General features: G+C 40.0%; 1 protein-coding gene across 1 annotated transcript in view; it reads right to left on the bottom strand.

Annotated features, from left to right (window-relative positions):
* Positions 1–15784, bottom strand: part of cfap20dc (CFAP20 domain containing) — a 33296-nt gene extending 17512 nt beyond the window's left edge. Inside the window, exons 1-12 of the mRNA XM_068711704.1 lie at positions 15718–15784; positions 15481–15570; positions 14741–14834; positions 14578–14650; positions 13426–13540; positions 13135–13282; positions 12754–12894; positions 10904–11079; positions 10665–10773; positions 7837–7935; positions 7603–7728; positions 5863–6185 (exon numbers count right to left, since the gene is read on the bottom strand). Coding sequence (XP_068567805.1) covers positions 5863–6185; positions 7603–7728; positions 7837–7935; positions 10665–10773; positions 10904–11079; positions 12754–12894; positions 13135–13282; positions 13426–13540; positions 14578–14650; positions 14741–14834; positions 15481–15570; positions 15718–15738 — 1515 coding nt within the window. The 5' untranslated portion in view covers positions 15739–15784. The remainder of the gene's footprint in view (positions 1–5862; positions 6186–7602; positions 7729–7836; positions 7936–10664; positions 10774–10903; positions 11080–12753; positions 12895–13134; positions 13283–13425; positions 13541–14577; positions 14651–14740; positions 14835–15480; positions 15571–15717) is intronic.
* Between the last annotated feature and the right edge of the window lie 1980 nt (positions 15785–17764).

The following is a 17764-nucleotide window of genomic DNA, read 5'->3' as shown; positions in this document are numbered from 1 at the left end:
AATATGGTGACTTAAACCTACCAAAGCTTCTAGCTCTTATGATCTTGATCTTGACTTTTTAGTTTGTTTCCTGTTTTATTGTGAAGTTCCCTGGGTTAGGGTTAGCTTCCCTTGTGTCCTGCGGTAGTTTCACTTCCTGTCTATGGGGTTTCCCCTCCATTTGTCTGTAGATCACCTGTGTTGCATTAGTCTCATCAGCCTTGCTCTGGTCCCTTGTGTTTCTTCCACCAATCAGCGTTCAGCCTGCACTCGCGTCTCCCCACCTGTGTTTTGTTGTCAGATTAGTTTCTTGTGTATTTACAGTCCTGTCTTTCGTCTGCTGGTTGTTGGTTTGTCTGCTATGTTACTGTTAACATCCCCTTGTGCACATGTCTGATTTTGCTGGTCCTGTTTAGTGTCGTTTTGCCCGTTGGACTCTCAGCTACTCATTTTTGGACTAACCTGCTTTGTAACTTTTGTTTTGGACATTTAGCATCCTTCTGCTCCCCTTGTCTATCTGGATTTGGGTCCATCCCCTGTTGTCTTTTTGCCAAACTGTGACACTAGGAATGCAAAGCTTATGTGATATGCCAAACAAACCGTTTCACAACCCATGTTGCATGTCTTGATTTGTATACTGTACTCATTTATGAAGGACACAGAAGGCTACGACCGTATTTTTTTTAAAAAACGAGCATGGCCTACGAAACGGCACAAGCCTTTTTGATGTGTCACTACACTGAACTACAGTGTCTGCAAAGACTGGAGATTAGCTTTCACAAACTTCTCAAAAATATTGCAGTGCACTAAGATCCGGCGATTAGAAGTGAATGATGAGGCGAATGGGCTGTGTGGAAGTCAAAACCACTTTGGACATTGGACAACAACAGACTAACACCAACAAGACAACTAAGAAACAGGAGCGCTGTCAGTCGGGAGTAAAATTGTTCCTACGTCACTCTTTGGCTCCGTCTGCCAAGGACAAGAGACAAGAGGATTCAAGATAACGACGAGAAATAACACAACACACCAGAAAGCTTTCAGGTAGGGTTGTAATCTTCTTCAAAACCATTTTTCTTTATGTTTTTGCTGAAATTCTCATTACAGCCTGACAGCAATCAATGAATCAAACTCTGACAGAAAAAAATGAAATATCTGTGGCTTGTCACAGGACTGTAATAAGCCGGTCCAATCTTTTATTTCAGCCCAATTGAGATAATTGGATGGTCTATCTGCCTGTCTACCTACCGGCGGTGAGAACTGCTCATTATGATATGTTTACGTTTGTAATGATAATGTTGGGGCTTTGGAGGGAGGCCTGAAGGGACGGGCTGCCAGCGTTGCCGACTTGGCAACTTTCATATTAGATTTAGACAACTTTTGGATCTAGTGCTGCCAGCTACTTTCATTGGAAAAGAGTTGGGAACAATGGGCTGGGGTTTTTCGGTTGGACAATTAAAAAAAAAAAAAAAAAATCTAGCGTACTCTTGCTAGTTTCTTAAGGTTACCAACCGTAGCTTTAAGAAGAGACATTTTAGATCCTGCCTGAAGAAAATGTAAACCATGAGGGATGTCGGAATCAAGAGTCTCTACCTCACATGCCAATTACCACCTGTGAGGATTAACTTTCTTCAAATGTCTTCGTCTTGAAAAATTCAAATCTCCACCACAGAAAAAGAACAGAGAAGGCTAATGTTTGTATTTGATGCATTTTATGTATTCTGTTTCATCTTATTTTTGTATCTTTATAATGTGTTTCTTTGGCCCTAACCCCTCCTGGAGTTCACTGAACCAAATAAAAGAACTGGCCACAGCTGGAGCCAAACTTCCCTCTGGTCCCTTCCCTCTCCCTCCCTCAGTTCCTCTCCCCTAAGGCCCTCGGCGTCCCCCTCCACCTTTTGGTTTTAAGCCCCTGGCCAGCTTTGACAAATTTCACATATCCTGGTTTTTAACTGAAACCTTGTTAGATAATAGTGGCAGCACACCGGTTCTCATTGAGTCCGCCCCACCAAACTATGATGAAGCTTTCTCGACCTAACGGGAAAGATGTTGGTGTTGCTCCAATATTTAAAAGACTAATTTCAGTGCAAGCCGTTATTATGTGGTGATTTAGTCTCCTTTGCAATGTGTTGAAAGGTTCACTAAAAATCCTACTGTTAACAATTTACGGACCCAGTTTTGATGGACTGTTTGATAACTTCACTGAGCTGCTTTCTGACACCTCAACAGATTGATCGATGTTAACATTCGCCCTGGATAATCCCAAAGACTGTCAGTGTGTTTGAAATGTTTGATCTGTTGCAGCATGTGAAAGGGTCAACACGCAGCCAAGGGCACACACTTAACGCACAGGTGTTGATATTCCTAACAGGACAAGAACATCAACATTTCTTGTGCCTTATATACTGCTGTTGAAAAGTTAATTAAACCCTCAAAAACGAATAGCCCCCAACTTCCTATTTCTCAATAGGTGTAATGAATTTTAATCTTTTGTAAGTAATAAAAAACTGAAAATGTCAGACTGAACATAAATTGAACGTCAAACCGTGGAACAAGAACCACGAGTGCAATCTCACGGAAACAATGATGGCTAGTTTTTCAGCATTCAATGCGACCAATACTAAGCGTCTGGAGGATGTAGTGAAGCGTCTTAAGTTTATTATCATCCTGCCATCGTTTTTTTCAAAAATATATTTCATTTGCTAGGAAATTTTCGGTTGCTTCTTAAAAAAAGGACAACCTGGTCCTGATCTTTTGCTATGAAATCATTACAGATCCATATCTAATCATCACTTCACAAAACCAAAAAAAATATGTAGAAAGCCGTTGATATTCAAATTAACTGGCCATTAAATGGCCTTTTGTACAGATTTCAGTCTGGCTTTGGACCACAGCACAGGCCTGAGACTGCACTCATAAAAGGTGCTGAATTACATATGTATGAATTCAGGTAAAACATCCGTCTGTATGCCGCTTGATCTTAAGAAAGCCCTTGATGATGTTACTCTCACCGACCAAAAAAATACTTCCTGACCGACCGGAAAAGTGGGTGGGTTTATCTTGGCTCAGATCATATTCGGAGGGCATGGACTATGTTACTACGTCGCTGCTGTGAATGACACATGCAGATGACGTTCAGATTAACGCGTGGCAACGTATGAGGCAAGTGGTTAAACTCTGGCTAGTGACACGCAGCATTAGCAAACTGTTCCAGTAAGCAGCCAGTAGTAAAGTACAGTTACTGTAAAGAGCCTGAACTGAACATTGAAGAAAGATAGTGAAGAACTTGAAGATGTAAAAACATAAAAGTCATGTTTGCATATAATGTTAATTGATAAGTCAGCTGATCACTGGAATAGTGACATTGTATTGCATCATCCATGTGTGCATAGGAGACCTAACTCAAAACAACTGCTTTACTAGAGGTCAACAGCTCCACAGAGAATCTTTAAATGAATTTTCTCTTTTGATGTTCGTCATATTCTCCCAAATCGGTGTAACAATAACTGTAGGTAGCCCACAATATGTTTCTACCACATCTGGGAAAATATGCAATTTGTGCTTCACCACAAATAGCCTTGCTTCATCAGTCATCATAAAAATCTATCACAGGAAATCATTTTTAGCCCACTCAAGCCTATTGGAGAGTAAGCTATACTTGGGGGGGAAAAAAAAGGGTTTTGTGGTTCATATGATCTTTGTGGATATCTGATGAAATAGTCTTTTGTCCCGGCTAGAAAAAACAGGTTTTTTTTGGATATTGTTGCTCTCCTTTTCCCCTCTCTAAAGCACAGTCACTTCCAAATTGACTCTCGCTGAAAAGGTGTAGGTGTGAGGCCATATCATCATCTCTGTATCTTCACTGCCCTCACGATTTGATCAATATCGCCTGTCAATGACTTGCATTTCAATGTATCGCGTCCTTTGTTTTCTCTACTACTGCACATCGCCTCTTTTTCAGCACTCAATACCCTACAAGCGGCCCGATTATTCTGAACTCCCTGTTTATTTAGAAGGCGCTTTAAAAAAATAAATAAAATGAGACTATAAGAGTCAATAATGTAAAAAGCTGCATCTTTTTAATACCAGCATCGGTGCGACCCACCTCAGTACAAACACAAGACATAAATCCTTCTTAAGTGCAATACACGGATGCTGTAATTTACAAAAAAAAATGTCAACATTGTTGCAGACGGAGCAGCTAATGGTAGCGAGAGCAACAAGTGAGCAGACGGCCAAGCGCCATCTCTTCGCTCCGCACATACTACGCAGTGTATAAGCTCCGCCCTGTCGGAAGCTGATTTTAATGTGATCATTTGAAAACATGCTCCTTGAAATAACCCCCTCAGACACACTTTCACTGTTTATTATTGTGAAATGTTGTTATTTCATTTTTTTTTTCTGCATTCATTTTCTTTTTAACCTCAATTGTTTAACACAGTTGCTGTCGGTTACTTTCCTAGAATGCCGATGGACATTCTCTAAAAAGTCGCATTTGTGGGTTTCACCTGCGAAGGTGGAGGGAGAAAATGATTAACTCTACAAGCTAGGCAATATTAATGGAAAGGGAATTGTCCTGGTTCAGACAGCACACGCTGCACATACTATTCTACTAATCAAAGCCCAGGCAATGCTTCTCTATGGTGGGTGGGCTTCTTTCACAGGTTTTTTGATGGATCATTATTGGGGTTGTGTTTGAAAAGGCTATGTGATCATTTCCCATTTAACGAGATAACCTGTCTCACGACCTGTGCGTGTGTGTGTGTGCGTGTGTGTGTGTGTGTGTGTGCGTGTCGTACGATTTCTACCTACCTTGACAAATGCAGCTACGTGTATTAAAATTTTCTTTGTTTCGTTTTGTTTAGGGAACTTGTACCAGGAGGCATTGCTGATACTAAGCTAATGTCACAGTATTTTTGGCTGTGTAATGTTAATTGAGGATGGCAAATTGAAAGGTTTTGCATGTTCAAACCAAAAAGTAATTCAAAATCTAAAAGGAAAATGTCAACTCTGGGTAGAACCTTGCATAAAAAGAATCACATTTTTGCAAAACGGAACCTGTTATATGCTGTTTTTCTTACCTGTCAGGTCTTACCTGGCGTGAGGTCTGCACATGCACACAATATGTCAGTGGGAAATGTGGGTCTTGAGAGAACCCGGAGTTACTGATACCAAAACCTGACATTTACTATTAATGTATTAGAGAAGATTTCCCCTGTTGACTCTTGGAAATATATACTGAATCGGTTGCACGTTGTCTATTTGGTACCTTATCCACATCATAGAGGAATGCGGTCTGTTGATGTTATCAAAGAGTTTAAAAGAACGCACCATCTGACACATCAAACATCAGATTTTCTTTAGGTTTTTGTGTTTTCGGGTGGATTTTGTCTTTAACTCGGTGTATAGAATACATTACTTTAATGCCATAGAAATTGTATTAACATTAAACTAATCAGCTGCGCAGCAAAATGAGCTTCTTAAGTCTGAATTATCAGAGTGATTATAATGTTTTAAATAAGTAAAAGCAATTAGCATTTCTTTGAAGATCGTCATCTTTATAGTTCAACAGCTTAATTTCCCTGCTCAGCATAAATAAAACTAATATTATTCATTATAAGTCTCAGAGCCATCAATAAATGATCTGATGGCAAATACACGGCGCCTAATCAAACTAAACTGAATTCAATCTAATTAGACATTAGAATAAACTGAATCTATTCTGATGAATTGAGATTAAATTAGACGACAAAAATCAGAATAGAGCCCTAAATTTGACAAGTTATATTCTTCTACACTGTCAGTGTATTTAAGGCAGATGTTCATGAGTGTCAGAGCAACACACTGTGAGATGCACACGTCTCTCCCTGAGAGCAGACGTACCTCATCGCTTTCACTGCCGATAAAGTCATCCTCAAGCCGGGCCTCATACCGCCTCCCAGTTTTGTCCTGAACCCGATCATCTCCCATCTCCATCTTCTCCCGGTCACCCTGGCTTTGCCCTCGTTTGGGTGAGTGTGGCTGGGATGCGAAAGTGAACACCTCCCCTTGCAGAGTGAGCTGGGGCTCGGTACCCTCATTACTCTCCCAGCTGCTCCGGTCCTGCAGGTCACTAGAAAAACGTGGACGGATCGAGCAGGAGGGAGACTCCGCTGGTGTGGGAGCGGCTCCTGAACTTTCCTTGGCAGGAGTGCAGCTATACACATCTACAACATTTGAAACGGATTAAAGAACAAAAACAAGACAGGAGTACATTCTCTATTCCAAACATATATTGCAAAAATAAAGAGGATTTGAGTGCACAAATTGTATAATAGATGAATACGTCTTTCAGAATGCACATGAAGGTCTTAGCCGCAAATACTGAGTAGAGAATAATGATAGGAATCTAATTACAGTGAGCAATAAATCCTTTTTTCATCACCTGACTAATGTCATTTTAATTTCATTTGATTATATGCACATACAAATTCATAATAGCACTATGCAAAATTGTAATGAATTCTGTTGCTTGCCAAAAGAGAGCATAAATTCCTCCCGCACTGACATTTTTGTAGGTTTTGTTAATAGCCCAGCTATGCTAATACCCTAATGATAATATAACAATACAAACAGCATAATCTGTAGTGAGAACAGCAGTTTACTGCAAAGTCGTCACTCTCTGTCCAACATCCTTAAAACTCTAACTGATAGTTATGAATATTGCTGTCATTCTACTTTAATCTTTTGGGGATTTTTTTTTTTAAACTTTTGTTAAAATGCAAGACAAAATCTTTCAGTAGCGTTACAGTGTCGGACAATATGTTGCTGAATAGGTGGGTAAAAATCGCTTTTAAACCTTAATTGAAAGATGCATCCATTCATGTGTGCGTGCAAGACACACACTGGCTCCTTACACTCCACGACAGGCCTGAGATCAGAGAGAGAGGCACCTCTATCTGAATGAGTGAGCGGATCTGAACCTCTCAACAGTATAATCACTTTCTCTAATTGCCCACTGTGTGGCGAACCCTGGGCTCAGGAGATGTCCCTCTGACTTTTATTTAATGTGCCACATTACCATTAATGAACTAGCTGCTTTCTCTCCGTGGGTACGGCCGCAGCAAAGAAGCTTATTGCTGAGGAGAAACATCGATAAATGAGCTTTCAGAGCATGTGCGCTCATTTTGTGTGGACAATGCTGGTGTGTGTGTGTGTGTGTGTTTTTTTTGTGGTGGTGATGGTGCTGGTGGGATTTCATGGGCTGGAGCAGGAGAAGGTACTCCTACAAAAATGTTGAAAACGGCCTTGACGTGGGCTATGCAAAATGGAAAAAAGAAGGGCAACCAAAGCGATGGTGTGTATGCGGCATAGACTGAGGCTCATCGAAATTCACGCAATATTTTAAATGTAATTTTTTTTTAAGTAGGAATGGGTATTTTTCTCAAGTATAAAGGACCTTCTTGGTAAAATCAGAAAAATGCAAAGTAGACTGTCAAATATGCATATTATTCTCTTTTGTTCCATCCCTCACTGTCTTTTTAGACTTTTTGAACCACCAGTCAGTCTAAAAGTGCACCCGTCTTCCTGCTGCCGCTTCCTGCTGTCATGCTCGCCGTCTATCCCGGCAGATGTCAGCCTCACCTGCTGTTAGGTGATTTGTCGCTTCTGTTAAGGTCAGAGGTTGTTGCTTGCTCTCTTGACAACTGGGTGGAGGAGTGCACTTCTCCCTAGCTTTACTTCCCTTTCTTTGGCCACCAGGTACAGCATCTGGACACAATTATTAAACCACCGTGCCATATTCAACCACATTCACCAAACCACATTTTGTGTTGCAACATACACGGAGAACATAAGATGCAAGTGCGCACGTCTCACCTGACGATACTAGCCTCTCTCTTCCAGCACTGTAGAGGCGGAGCTTCTTGGATCCCTGCTTGTCTTTGGGGGGATGGGGCTGTATAGTGCCAAGTGTCCCTGCATGCAGCACTTTCAACATTAGAAAAGCTTTATAACACCAAACAGTCAAACAACAATGTTATTATAGTTTGCCAGAAGCATATCTGTGAACTGATTATGCGCTGTGAAAATCCCTATTAATGAAGGCATTTCAGTAACCGAGCTTCTTGCATTCATTCGGTGCAGGGAGAATACATTATGTTCAGCTGAATTAAGGAATTTTTAATCATCGGTTTTTGCATTCAGTCATGCTCAAAGGATGTTGTATTACCAACTATAAAATCCGTTATTAGGTGCTTGGGAGAACATGCTTTGACAGAGATGGGCTTTTGTTTTGTTGGTTAATTTGTAATGCTTTTACCGATGTACAAGAATAATAATAAAGAAGAGCTGTAATTAGAGGATTAGTGTGCACTTTTACAGCAGAGAGTGCACTTTAAGTCATGTAGTCAATATCCTGTTCTGAATAAACGCATTACACGCATATTATATTCACATGCCAGAAAAACAAAAAGACGCTGAGTGATTTTTTTCCGCCGTCACCCAGAGCATTAGGTATTTAGATGTACTAAGTCAAGGCTAACTAGACTCACTCGCGAGTCTTCTAGCGTCACGTTCTCTAAATGAAGGGGCAAAATCATCACTACATTAGGGACAACATATTGATATTATACTGTTATTGTGATCTTAGGATTTGGTAATATGACAGAACAATAAAGTAATGTATTTTCTGAGCTTTCCAGACTGTTCTATTATTTGCCTTCACCTAATTAGTCATTATAGCCACATTACTAATGATTATTTGACAAAAATCGTATTTAGTAAAAGAAACAGTCAACCCTGCAGTATCGTCGCGTTATGGATATCGAGGTGTTTGCTCGAAAAATAACGTGATATTTGATTTTCTCCATATCGCCTCCATATTCTCCACATTTATTTACCATTTACTTATCATTAAAGTTAAGAAAAACAGCTTTCATGTCAATTGATCAGCCAACGACAGTTTCCCTGCGTACCAACAAGAGCAAGGTGAAACAACTTCATTGACTACATAGCATTGATTTGCTTCGATCCCCGGCTCCTGCTAGTCTCATGTCGATGTGTCCTTGAGCAAGACACTTAACCCCAAAATGTCTCCCGTAGCTGCGTCTACGGTGTGTAGATAGATCCTGAATTGTAAGTCAGGATAAAAGCGTCTGCTAAAATGACCGTTATGTAATGTAATGTAATTTGCTTTGTTGGCAATATTCGGAATATTGGTATTCAACTCAAAAACAATGCTTGGGGACATTATGAAGTAATGATGGTTTTGGTAATATGAGTATTTACTTAAGAATCAATAATGCCTGCTGAGCACTTCTAGGCGTTGCTCTTTCCAAATAACGTTTTATAGCTACAGGACTCGACTGTAATTCTCTGTACATTTTCCAAAAACGCTACATTTCTGTATATTGAGTTCAGTTCCTGTTTTAATTCGTTCTTTTCCTCTTTATTCCCGGCTATCAGTCACTAAGTATATATAATGGCTCGCCAACTCACTCTCTTTGCAAAATTGTCTTATGTGCGTTATACACGCCGCGCTGTCATCTCTCTTATTTGCTGTGTGTGCCTTTGCTGATTGCTTACCTATCATTAAACGTTCTTCTGAACAAAAAGAAAAAAAGAAACAAGTAATCTTCTGCCTTTTAAGATAACTGCTCTGCATCCCGCTTCTGGGTCCACGTTACAACTTAAGACTATGAATTTGACAATTTATTTTGTTCTTTCTTCTTTTCCATTATCTGCTTTTGGAAGAGCAAGAGAAGCAACTGACTGCTATACAGAGATTAAAATGGAAAACGGCAGGTGTGGGTTTTAACATCCAATCGGAGAAAGAATCAGTCATGTATGAGTTTTATAAAGGAACGCTCACAGACTCACAAAGAAGCTCTGGTTGGTGATGTGGGTCATGAATACTCACGTTCGGGAAAACAAGATCCTGAATTGTAATTGATCAATCGATGATCTCCAATGACACCGTTTTTTTTTTTTGTCAGGAGAAGGAAAACAATTGACTTAAAGACTAACAGACCTGTGCTCTGCTCATTTCACGGAATATCTAATTCATTTATCTGCTTTTTTTGTGTGTGTTTATTGTTCCGTATTCAGCCCTACTAATGGCCACCGCCCCTTACCTCTTAAATATTGAGTGTCAGTGTGTGAGTGCGATGGCGTCGTCGGTATCCTACAGCAAGCGTCAGTATACAGATTTGCTTTGACGAGGCTCAATTTGTATCACATTTCATTATTCATTTCGTAGTGTAACATTGTGGCGTTACACTTAATATGTTCTATACGTTCTGTACAATAAAGAACAGAAAAAAGGGGTAAAAAAAAAAGACGATAAGAGACGACGATGACAGTGACAGTTCCCTCTGTGAGTGTTTGAACGAATACTGTGTGGCATCTGAGTCTTTAACAGGAAAGAAGAGTAGCAGCTTCCAGTTGATCCAAACAACCACGACCCAGATGTGTGCAGCACCTTGTACTAAAACACACTGTCAATAGCTTTTGGTTCAATTTTCCGACACAGCCTTTAAGTTTAAAGTCCTCGTCACGCTCGCCAAGTACGCAAGTCGGCAACGACGCAAAACAAATAAAAGAATGAAAGCAGTGGTGAAATGTGATAAATGACGAGGGCATGTGTGTGTGTGTAGGAAGCATGCAGACTAGATAAAACAATACAACGAAGACTTATTGAAATCTACCCTCAACAGGAGTGCGGGAAGGTTCTCCGTGCGATAGATTCGCACTCTGCTCGGCGACGCTCTCGCTTTCTGCAGTAACGTTCTGGTTCATTCTTCTGGACGGGGTTGCCTGTGAGGAACAGCGCAAGAAGAAGAAAACCAAGTTCAAAGACAGCATGTTCTATTTTGTACTTATGGTAATGTATGACATATAGAGATATATGTTAATATGAGATTCATGAGAATTTTTTTTTTTTTACACTTTTATCCATTCCGTGTGAGGCTGCACTGCTGCTGCTGCTTCTTCTTCTTCTTCTTCCAGTTTGAGGGGGTGGGCCTGAAAGCGTGGAGCCCGAGGCTGTGCGTAAAGCGCCCCCCCCCCGGGGCCCGGATCGTCGATAACCGCTCGATGTGGCAGCGGTGGAGTGATCGGGAACTGCAAAGAACATCCCGTCATCGATCTTTGTTGTTTTGAAGTCGCCGTCTTATACGTCTTACGCGTCATACATGTTCTAAATAAAGAGACTGAACTTACTAACTCCACTCGCTTGGACCTAAAACTACCCGGCAAGTGAGGGCTGGAGATGTGAAGCCAGTTGTCAGTCATATAAATGATGAAGCAGACCACGGAGGCTTCCCAAGGATATTCTTCACATTTACAAAAGTGGCATAGTTCATATAGATGAAAAAAAAAAAAAATGCTGGCATAAAACCAGTTCAATGTGAAGGCCTCAGAGCGGCATTTTAAAGATCAGTAAGAAGCCGCCTCCGCACTAGCTACAAAAGCCCTTTCAATGTTTTTTTCTTCTTTTTTTTTTTTTTTACTTTGAATGGAAAACTTTAAAAACTTGTCTTTTATATCTTGTATTTGAGCCTACTGATTATAACAAGCAGTTGAGCTTTAATGGCTGTATATAGATGAGACTCTACTGCTGAACTGATTGAGTTGCTGTTTTTTTTTTTTCTTCTCTTAAATCCCAAAAGATGGGCTGTGGAGCGAGTCATGAAAGGGCCACGGCCTGACCCTGCTGTATCTTTGCCAGGGCTCATTAGGACCACCTCAGCTGACTCAAAAAAAAACAAAAAAAACACACACTTTCTGTCTCATCCTGATCATCAGAGCCCGAGAGCAGACACTTTCATGCCACAAAACACACCGGAACCGTCAAGACGATAAAGACAGCGCTGAGGATGAAGAAAGAGAAGAAGTCACACTCTGCTTTGATGCAGCAGATTCGACACTCAGACAACGACCCGGGTTTAGGAGTGAGTAAAGTTCAGTGTGCTTCACGTCTACAGAAGCCCATACAAGAATGTGGCAACAATAAGGAATAAAATGAGATCTAAGACAGTTGATAGACTAAATAATTTGAGCGGTGATTTCGATCAATACAAATTAATCGACCTTAAAAAGAGAACGTCTTCGGTGTATGAGGTAATCGCGGTTTGTTTATTGCTGCATTATAATAACTGCTGTAGCTTACCTTTAACAGTTTCTGACAGATCGGGGTACTAAAGCAGCGATATTCACCGAGCGACTTAAATTGGATGCCTGCTTTAATAGCAAATCGTTTTAATTATGATTAAGAATGTTATGCTAATAATGCAGACGCTAATTATGAAAAGCTATTCCTTGTGTGTGTGGTTACAGCTCTCTTCTATGGGCATTGCCGGTTGATTCAACATGACTTAGACAGCTGTCAGAACAAATAAATAAGCGCTGATAAAAAAAAAATAAATAAATAAAAAGGCCACAGAGGCGGAGGAACTGGATTGCCGGTGCATGTCTTTTTTATACGAGGAGATAATTGCAGCTCTCTGAGTGCAGGTGAGGTGCAAATGAACACAAACATGAGGACCACAGGAATTTCACACGGGGAAAAACAAATCGATTATCATCACGATCTCTTTCGTGGGAAGCAATTTCCCTATGTGCAACAATTTCTGCACCATGTGTATAGTAACCGTTTCACTGGTGGAGAGTAAAAAGGACAATATTTGCCTACAAAATGTAGTGGAGACGCATAAAGTGGAAATAATAATACTTAGATACTCCCTCCGCCACCGCTGGTTGATAAATTCACAATTGTGTGATGTTGCTCTTACCCACCGCAGTCAGAGCTCGACAGTCTCGCGTCTGCTTTCCGCGAATTCTCCGCGTTCAACACCTGAGTGACGTGGTTTACATCTGGTGGGAAGTGGCAACTGCGAGGAATCAGCTCCGTAATACCAGCGCCGCCGAGAAACATGTCTAGAGAACAAGAGAAACATCTCATATTCAGCCTGTAGAACAAAAACAAAAACACGTCATCATGGTGACATATCATCACCCAACAACGGTAACGCTTTGATCAACTCTTGGCTCTGGCACACAACTTCACATTAGCGCAGAAGAACTGACTTACATTACGTCAGCGCTGAGCTGAATATCTTTGAAATGACCACTAATGGAGGGAGACTTTTAAGTTGAGCTGATAAAACATCCGTTTACCAGCGTTTGACATTCCTGTAGGCTCCGCTTTCATGGTGAAGATGCGGCGGACTTTACAGGTGGCAAACAATGTGATGCAATCCAGAGTCAGAAAGCCCTTGAAGAGTTCACCGGTGAACGATCGAAGGTCGACGCACAAAGTAGACCACTGAGACAACGGGAGCAATATGATTTTCGCAGTTACAGTAAAATGATCATCTTAGAGATGCAGTTGAATATCTTTAAAGCGTGTAGCGGAAGGTACATCTGAAAGTACTAAATGAATATGTCATGGATGAGTTGGATACTCACAATACTGCGTTTCAATCCTACAAACGGTATCTTTGCATGCAGAAGTGTGGCAGACAGCTCTTTATGGACTGTTGACAAGTGAAGTCTTCTTTTCAGGTGCTCCGAATCAGTTATCCTGCAAAGCAACATGACAACAGAACATAAATCATCGGCGGCATCAATTGTGCCATTAAGAAGTTATATGAGCAGAAAAAAAAAGAAAAAAAAAGAAGCCACACGCTTTATTACTCTGTGAGATAAGCTCTTAAAGGTTCCTTCACTTTAATGCGGCGCTGTGAAATCAGCCGTCATGACACACTCTAATGGAAGAACAGCAACACCAGCAATATTTCTCCAGATTCTTAAAGTGATGCAGTGTGCGAGTAAAAAAAAAAAGAAAAAAAAAAAGGGGGTAGGTAGGTAACTTTATAGCGGGGAATTATTTAAACTTCTGACACTATGTCCACCTAGTTTTGTTGTCTGCATGGCTCCTATGACATCACAATATCTAAACAGCAGCATCTATACTGTCTAACGTGGCATGAGTCTGTAATAAATTGAATTTCACCGTGACGTGAATTCGTACACGAAAGAGTTTTGATCACAATAAAAGACTCCGTAAAAAAAACTTCAAAGAAGACTTCTGGAGAGTCTTGATTTGCGCAAATGTTGTTTTATTGACCGTAAAAGACATTGGTGTCTCTCGGAGTGCGATTGCTCTTTCAATAAACATCCACACAGTAGAGGCTACAATGTTACACACAATTTTATTAATAAAAACCTTGTAGAATGTGCTGCGGCTGGTAAGATGAAAGCCTTCTTTTCATCAAGGTTAGAGTTTAGCAGTTTATATGTGATTATTACACGGAACGTTAGAGTAAATAACAGTCATTGCTAATACATGAAATGTTTCAGGCGGCTCAAGGGTAATCATACTAGATGTCTTTTAATTCACTGAGTCAATGATTTCAGTTTACATTATGATATGAACTATTCCCTCATGTAACAAAGTGTTAACTTACTCCATTAAAGGTAACTATGGTCACCATATCGAGCCACACTAGCCGTTATAAAAGTCCTTTATTAACAACAGAATTATTAAAGATGAATTCAGATCTACAACAGTGCACGCCACATAAAAAATGAATCAAATATTGAGCTCGCTGTACTTACACGAGCTCAATGGAGAAATCCTTGAACTCGGGAATATTCACTTGAAGGACCAAGAAACGTTGAAGAAGTCCAACTAAAGAAAAAACAGTCAAAGATGAGAATTACTATTAATAATAATAATAATAATTGTAATTTAAAAACGGGTGCAAGTGTGGTGACTTACGAGACATTTTCTCATTCTTTGGTATTTGCATCTTGACTGTCCGGCTGCCGACCTCCAGGCAGTAAACAAAGCCTCTCACTTCTTTGTTGTACTCCTGAGGAAGGAAATGACACGAGGCCTTACTAAGTCTAAGGATCTGCTTAGTTATGAATCATAACTTATGATGACCAGTATTGTGTCGGCACACCTTGAGTCACCGAGAGCAGACTGTACATGTGAGGAAAATAAAGCATGTAAGGTCTGAAATAGAAATACTAGGTGTCATAGAAAGAACAAGTGAAGGGAAAGTGTATAGTTTCATGGCATCGACAATAAAATTGTCACATTTCGTTGAAAAGTTGATTTTGCCCTTACAGTTAAATTTGCTGATATCATGGGTTTGTATTTCCAAAAATGTGTCATGTGCTAGCGTCCCAATTTGTAAGTGTCCTACATCTGATTTACGGCTGTAAATGATGACAACAATGGGAACTTGGACATTACAATGTAGCCCTGCTCGCGTTAAAGTGAGAGATTATCAGCCTAAAGTTTAATTTCTGTCTCACTGCTTCATCCGGGGGGGTTCAGCCCTGTGGTGACGTTAATCATTCAGACGTTGTTAACTGTGTGACGTTTACTGGACTGCATTAGACTGTATTTGTTACTGTGTGCTAGCTTGACATGTAGGCTAGTTAAATTGACTAACTTATGTGCGCACATATAATCACATTACGGTAAAACTAGCAGCTCTGTAAACTCACCTTATGTATGGCTGACGGGCCTCCGCAGAGTTTCCATTCTGCTACAGGGTCTTTTCCTTGTCCACTAAAGACTTCCACCACAGCTCCACCCTAAGAGAAACAGGATGAGTTGTCACTATGTTTGCCTGCAGCTAATGCTATGCTACATCGAGCTAATGCTCACAGTAGCTTATAAAGACAACATGCTACCTACGGAGGAGTAGAAGGCCAAAGGCAGTTGCGGTAAAATAAACTCACCTGATAATTCTTGCTGAACATTATCTGCAAACGTAACGTCAATAGAACGAAAATGGATATTTGACGTTCTTTAACCTCAACGTTTTGCTAACTCAGGATGTGTTTCCATGGTTACCTGACGCTACTTGACACGATTCTAATTTTACAAGTGCAGGTGTTACGTCAGAGGTTGTCCCCCCCCCGCCCCTCCAAGTTGTTTAGGCACAGGGATGAGGTTGGTTCCGGTTTAGGCAAAGGGGAAAACACACATCGACGTGGAAGCAGTATTCGACACAACACCTGTTTAAGAGGCCTATACAATATATTGTGATGGCAATGAATACAGACAACGTCGCACGTTTGTGTAATGTGACGTTTAGGTGTTTCGCTGTGCTTGGGTAATTAAAAACACATGGTAAGCTTGCATATATTAAATATACATGTTTACTCTAAAAAAAAGGAAAAATACTCTGTATGTATAATATTTTCATTTTTAGTTATATTTAGTCATTGTGGATTTTTGTACTTTTTTACTTAGTTGATAGTCTTTACTGTTTATTACTTATTTATCATACTTGCTGCTCTTGTTTTTACCATGTACCTTGTTTGCACTGTCCACTTTGTTGCTGTGATCCTGTAAATGTCCCCACTGCGGGACCAATAAAGGATTATCTTATCTTATCTTATCTTTGCCATCATGGTACTGTTACTTGCATGGGGCTTTGTTATCACTGACCTGGGCCTATTCATCAGTTCAATTCTTTCAGGTCATATACTTTTCCATGATTTTATTGGTCCAATGTGTTCAATATAAAGCAGTAAGTTAAATGTGTGAATTAAATATTTATATGAATAAATACTGGCAAAATATATGATATGACTATGGAATATAAACTTGATCAGCTTAACATTATGAAATTGTATTTCACCGTGCTTCCTTTTACAGAGTTTAGGTTGTTTTTATTCAATTCCAGCTGTTTTCCACAATCTGCTTTTAATTCACTGTAAAAAAAAAATCCCATTAGCCATTTTCTTTCTCACAGAGGTGGATGGCTCAATGAGCAAACAGGACAACAGTCTTGTGTAAAATGACTTTCATTTTTTATGGGTTTTTTTTTATACTGATAGCAAGTGTTTGTTCTCTTAACTCTACACTCTCCAATCTCATCACCAGACTCCTCAAGAGAAAAACAATAGATTCTCACACCAGACAAGCACTATGGGGTTCATAGAGTGTGATAAGGGTTGTTTTAATAAAGATGTTGCCAAAAAAAAAATGAACAGTAAAAAATAGACCTGTATTCAAATTGTATCTTCTCTTGAAATGCAAAAACCCATTATTGTGTCATTGTCGCTTGCTTTGTTTACCCTGGCAGCAGGGCTATTATGAGATCAAAAAGATGTCTTTTTAATTAGCTACAGAGGGAGACCACATCCGTAAGTACAACGGTATGGCTTACCACTTATTAACATTTTCTGCATGTATCTGACTTCAAACACATGGTGGTCTCAGTTATTTATGGATATAGAACAAAAGACACCACAAAAAAAGGATTCTGTCCCGTCACACCTTTGAATACAGTGAGTTTTATTGTTTTTGAACATGCGCCACTGCAACGTTTAATATCACTGTCCCCATTTGCATTTTCATGGATTTTTTTTTTTTTTTTTTTTGTTGTGTTCAGGCTCGCTGTAGTAGATACTAAAAAAGCTCTTCTGATGTTGTAGCAAAAACGAAGCATTTCTGTCCTTAAAACGTTTTCAGAATGAACGATGAGAACGCGTCAGGGTGTCACATCTTCCATAGGTTAGACCGTCCTGTCTTCAGGATCTTTAGGACACACACAGAACTGTTGTATGACTAAACAAAAAAACATGCTATAATGGGATTATGTGACAGATCAAGAGGTGCAAATGGACTTTTCTATATGATATCACTGTGTCCAGAACTCTGCAAAGTTAATGAATTAATCTGAGATTCTTCATCTAATCCACGGTTTGAGTTGTTTAAGCTGCCTCTCTACCACTTTTTTATTATAGTCACAGGATTGTAAACTCAGGAGCTTCT

This window comes from Cebidichthys violaceus, unplaced genomic scaffold, assembly GCF_023349555.1.
Source record: "Cebidichthys violaceus isolate CVI_PGR_0920_01 unplaced genomic scaffold, fCebVio1.0.p SCAF_17, whole genome shotgun sequence".
Taxonomy (NCBI): domain Eukaryota; kingdom Metazoa; phylum Chordata; class Actinopteri; order Perciformes; family Stichaeidae; genus Cebidichthys; species Cebidichthys violaceus.
Note: the sequence above shows the minus strand (reverse complement) of the source record. Positions and strands in the feature narration are given on the sequence as shown.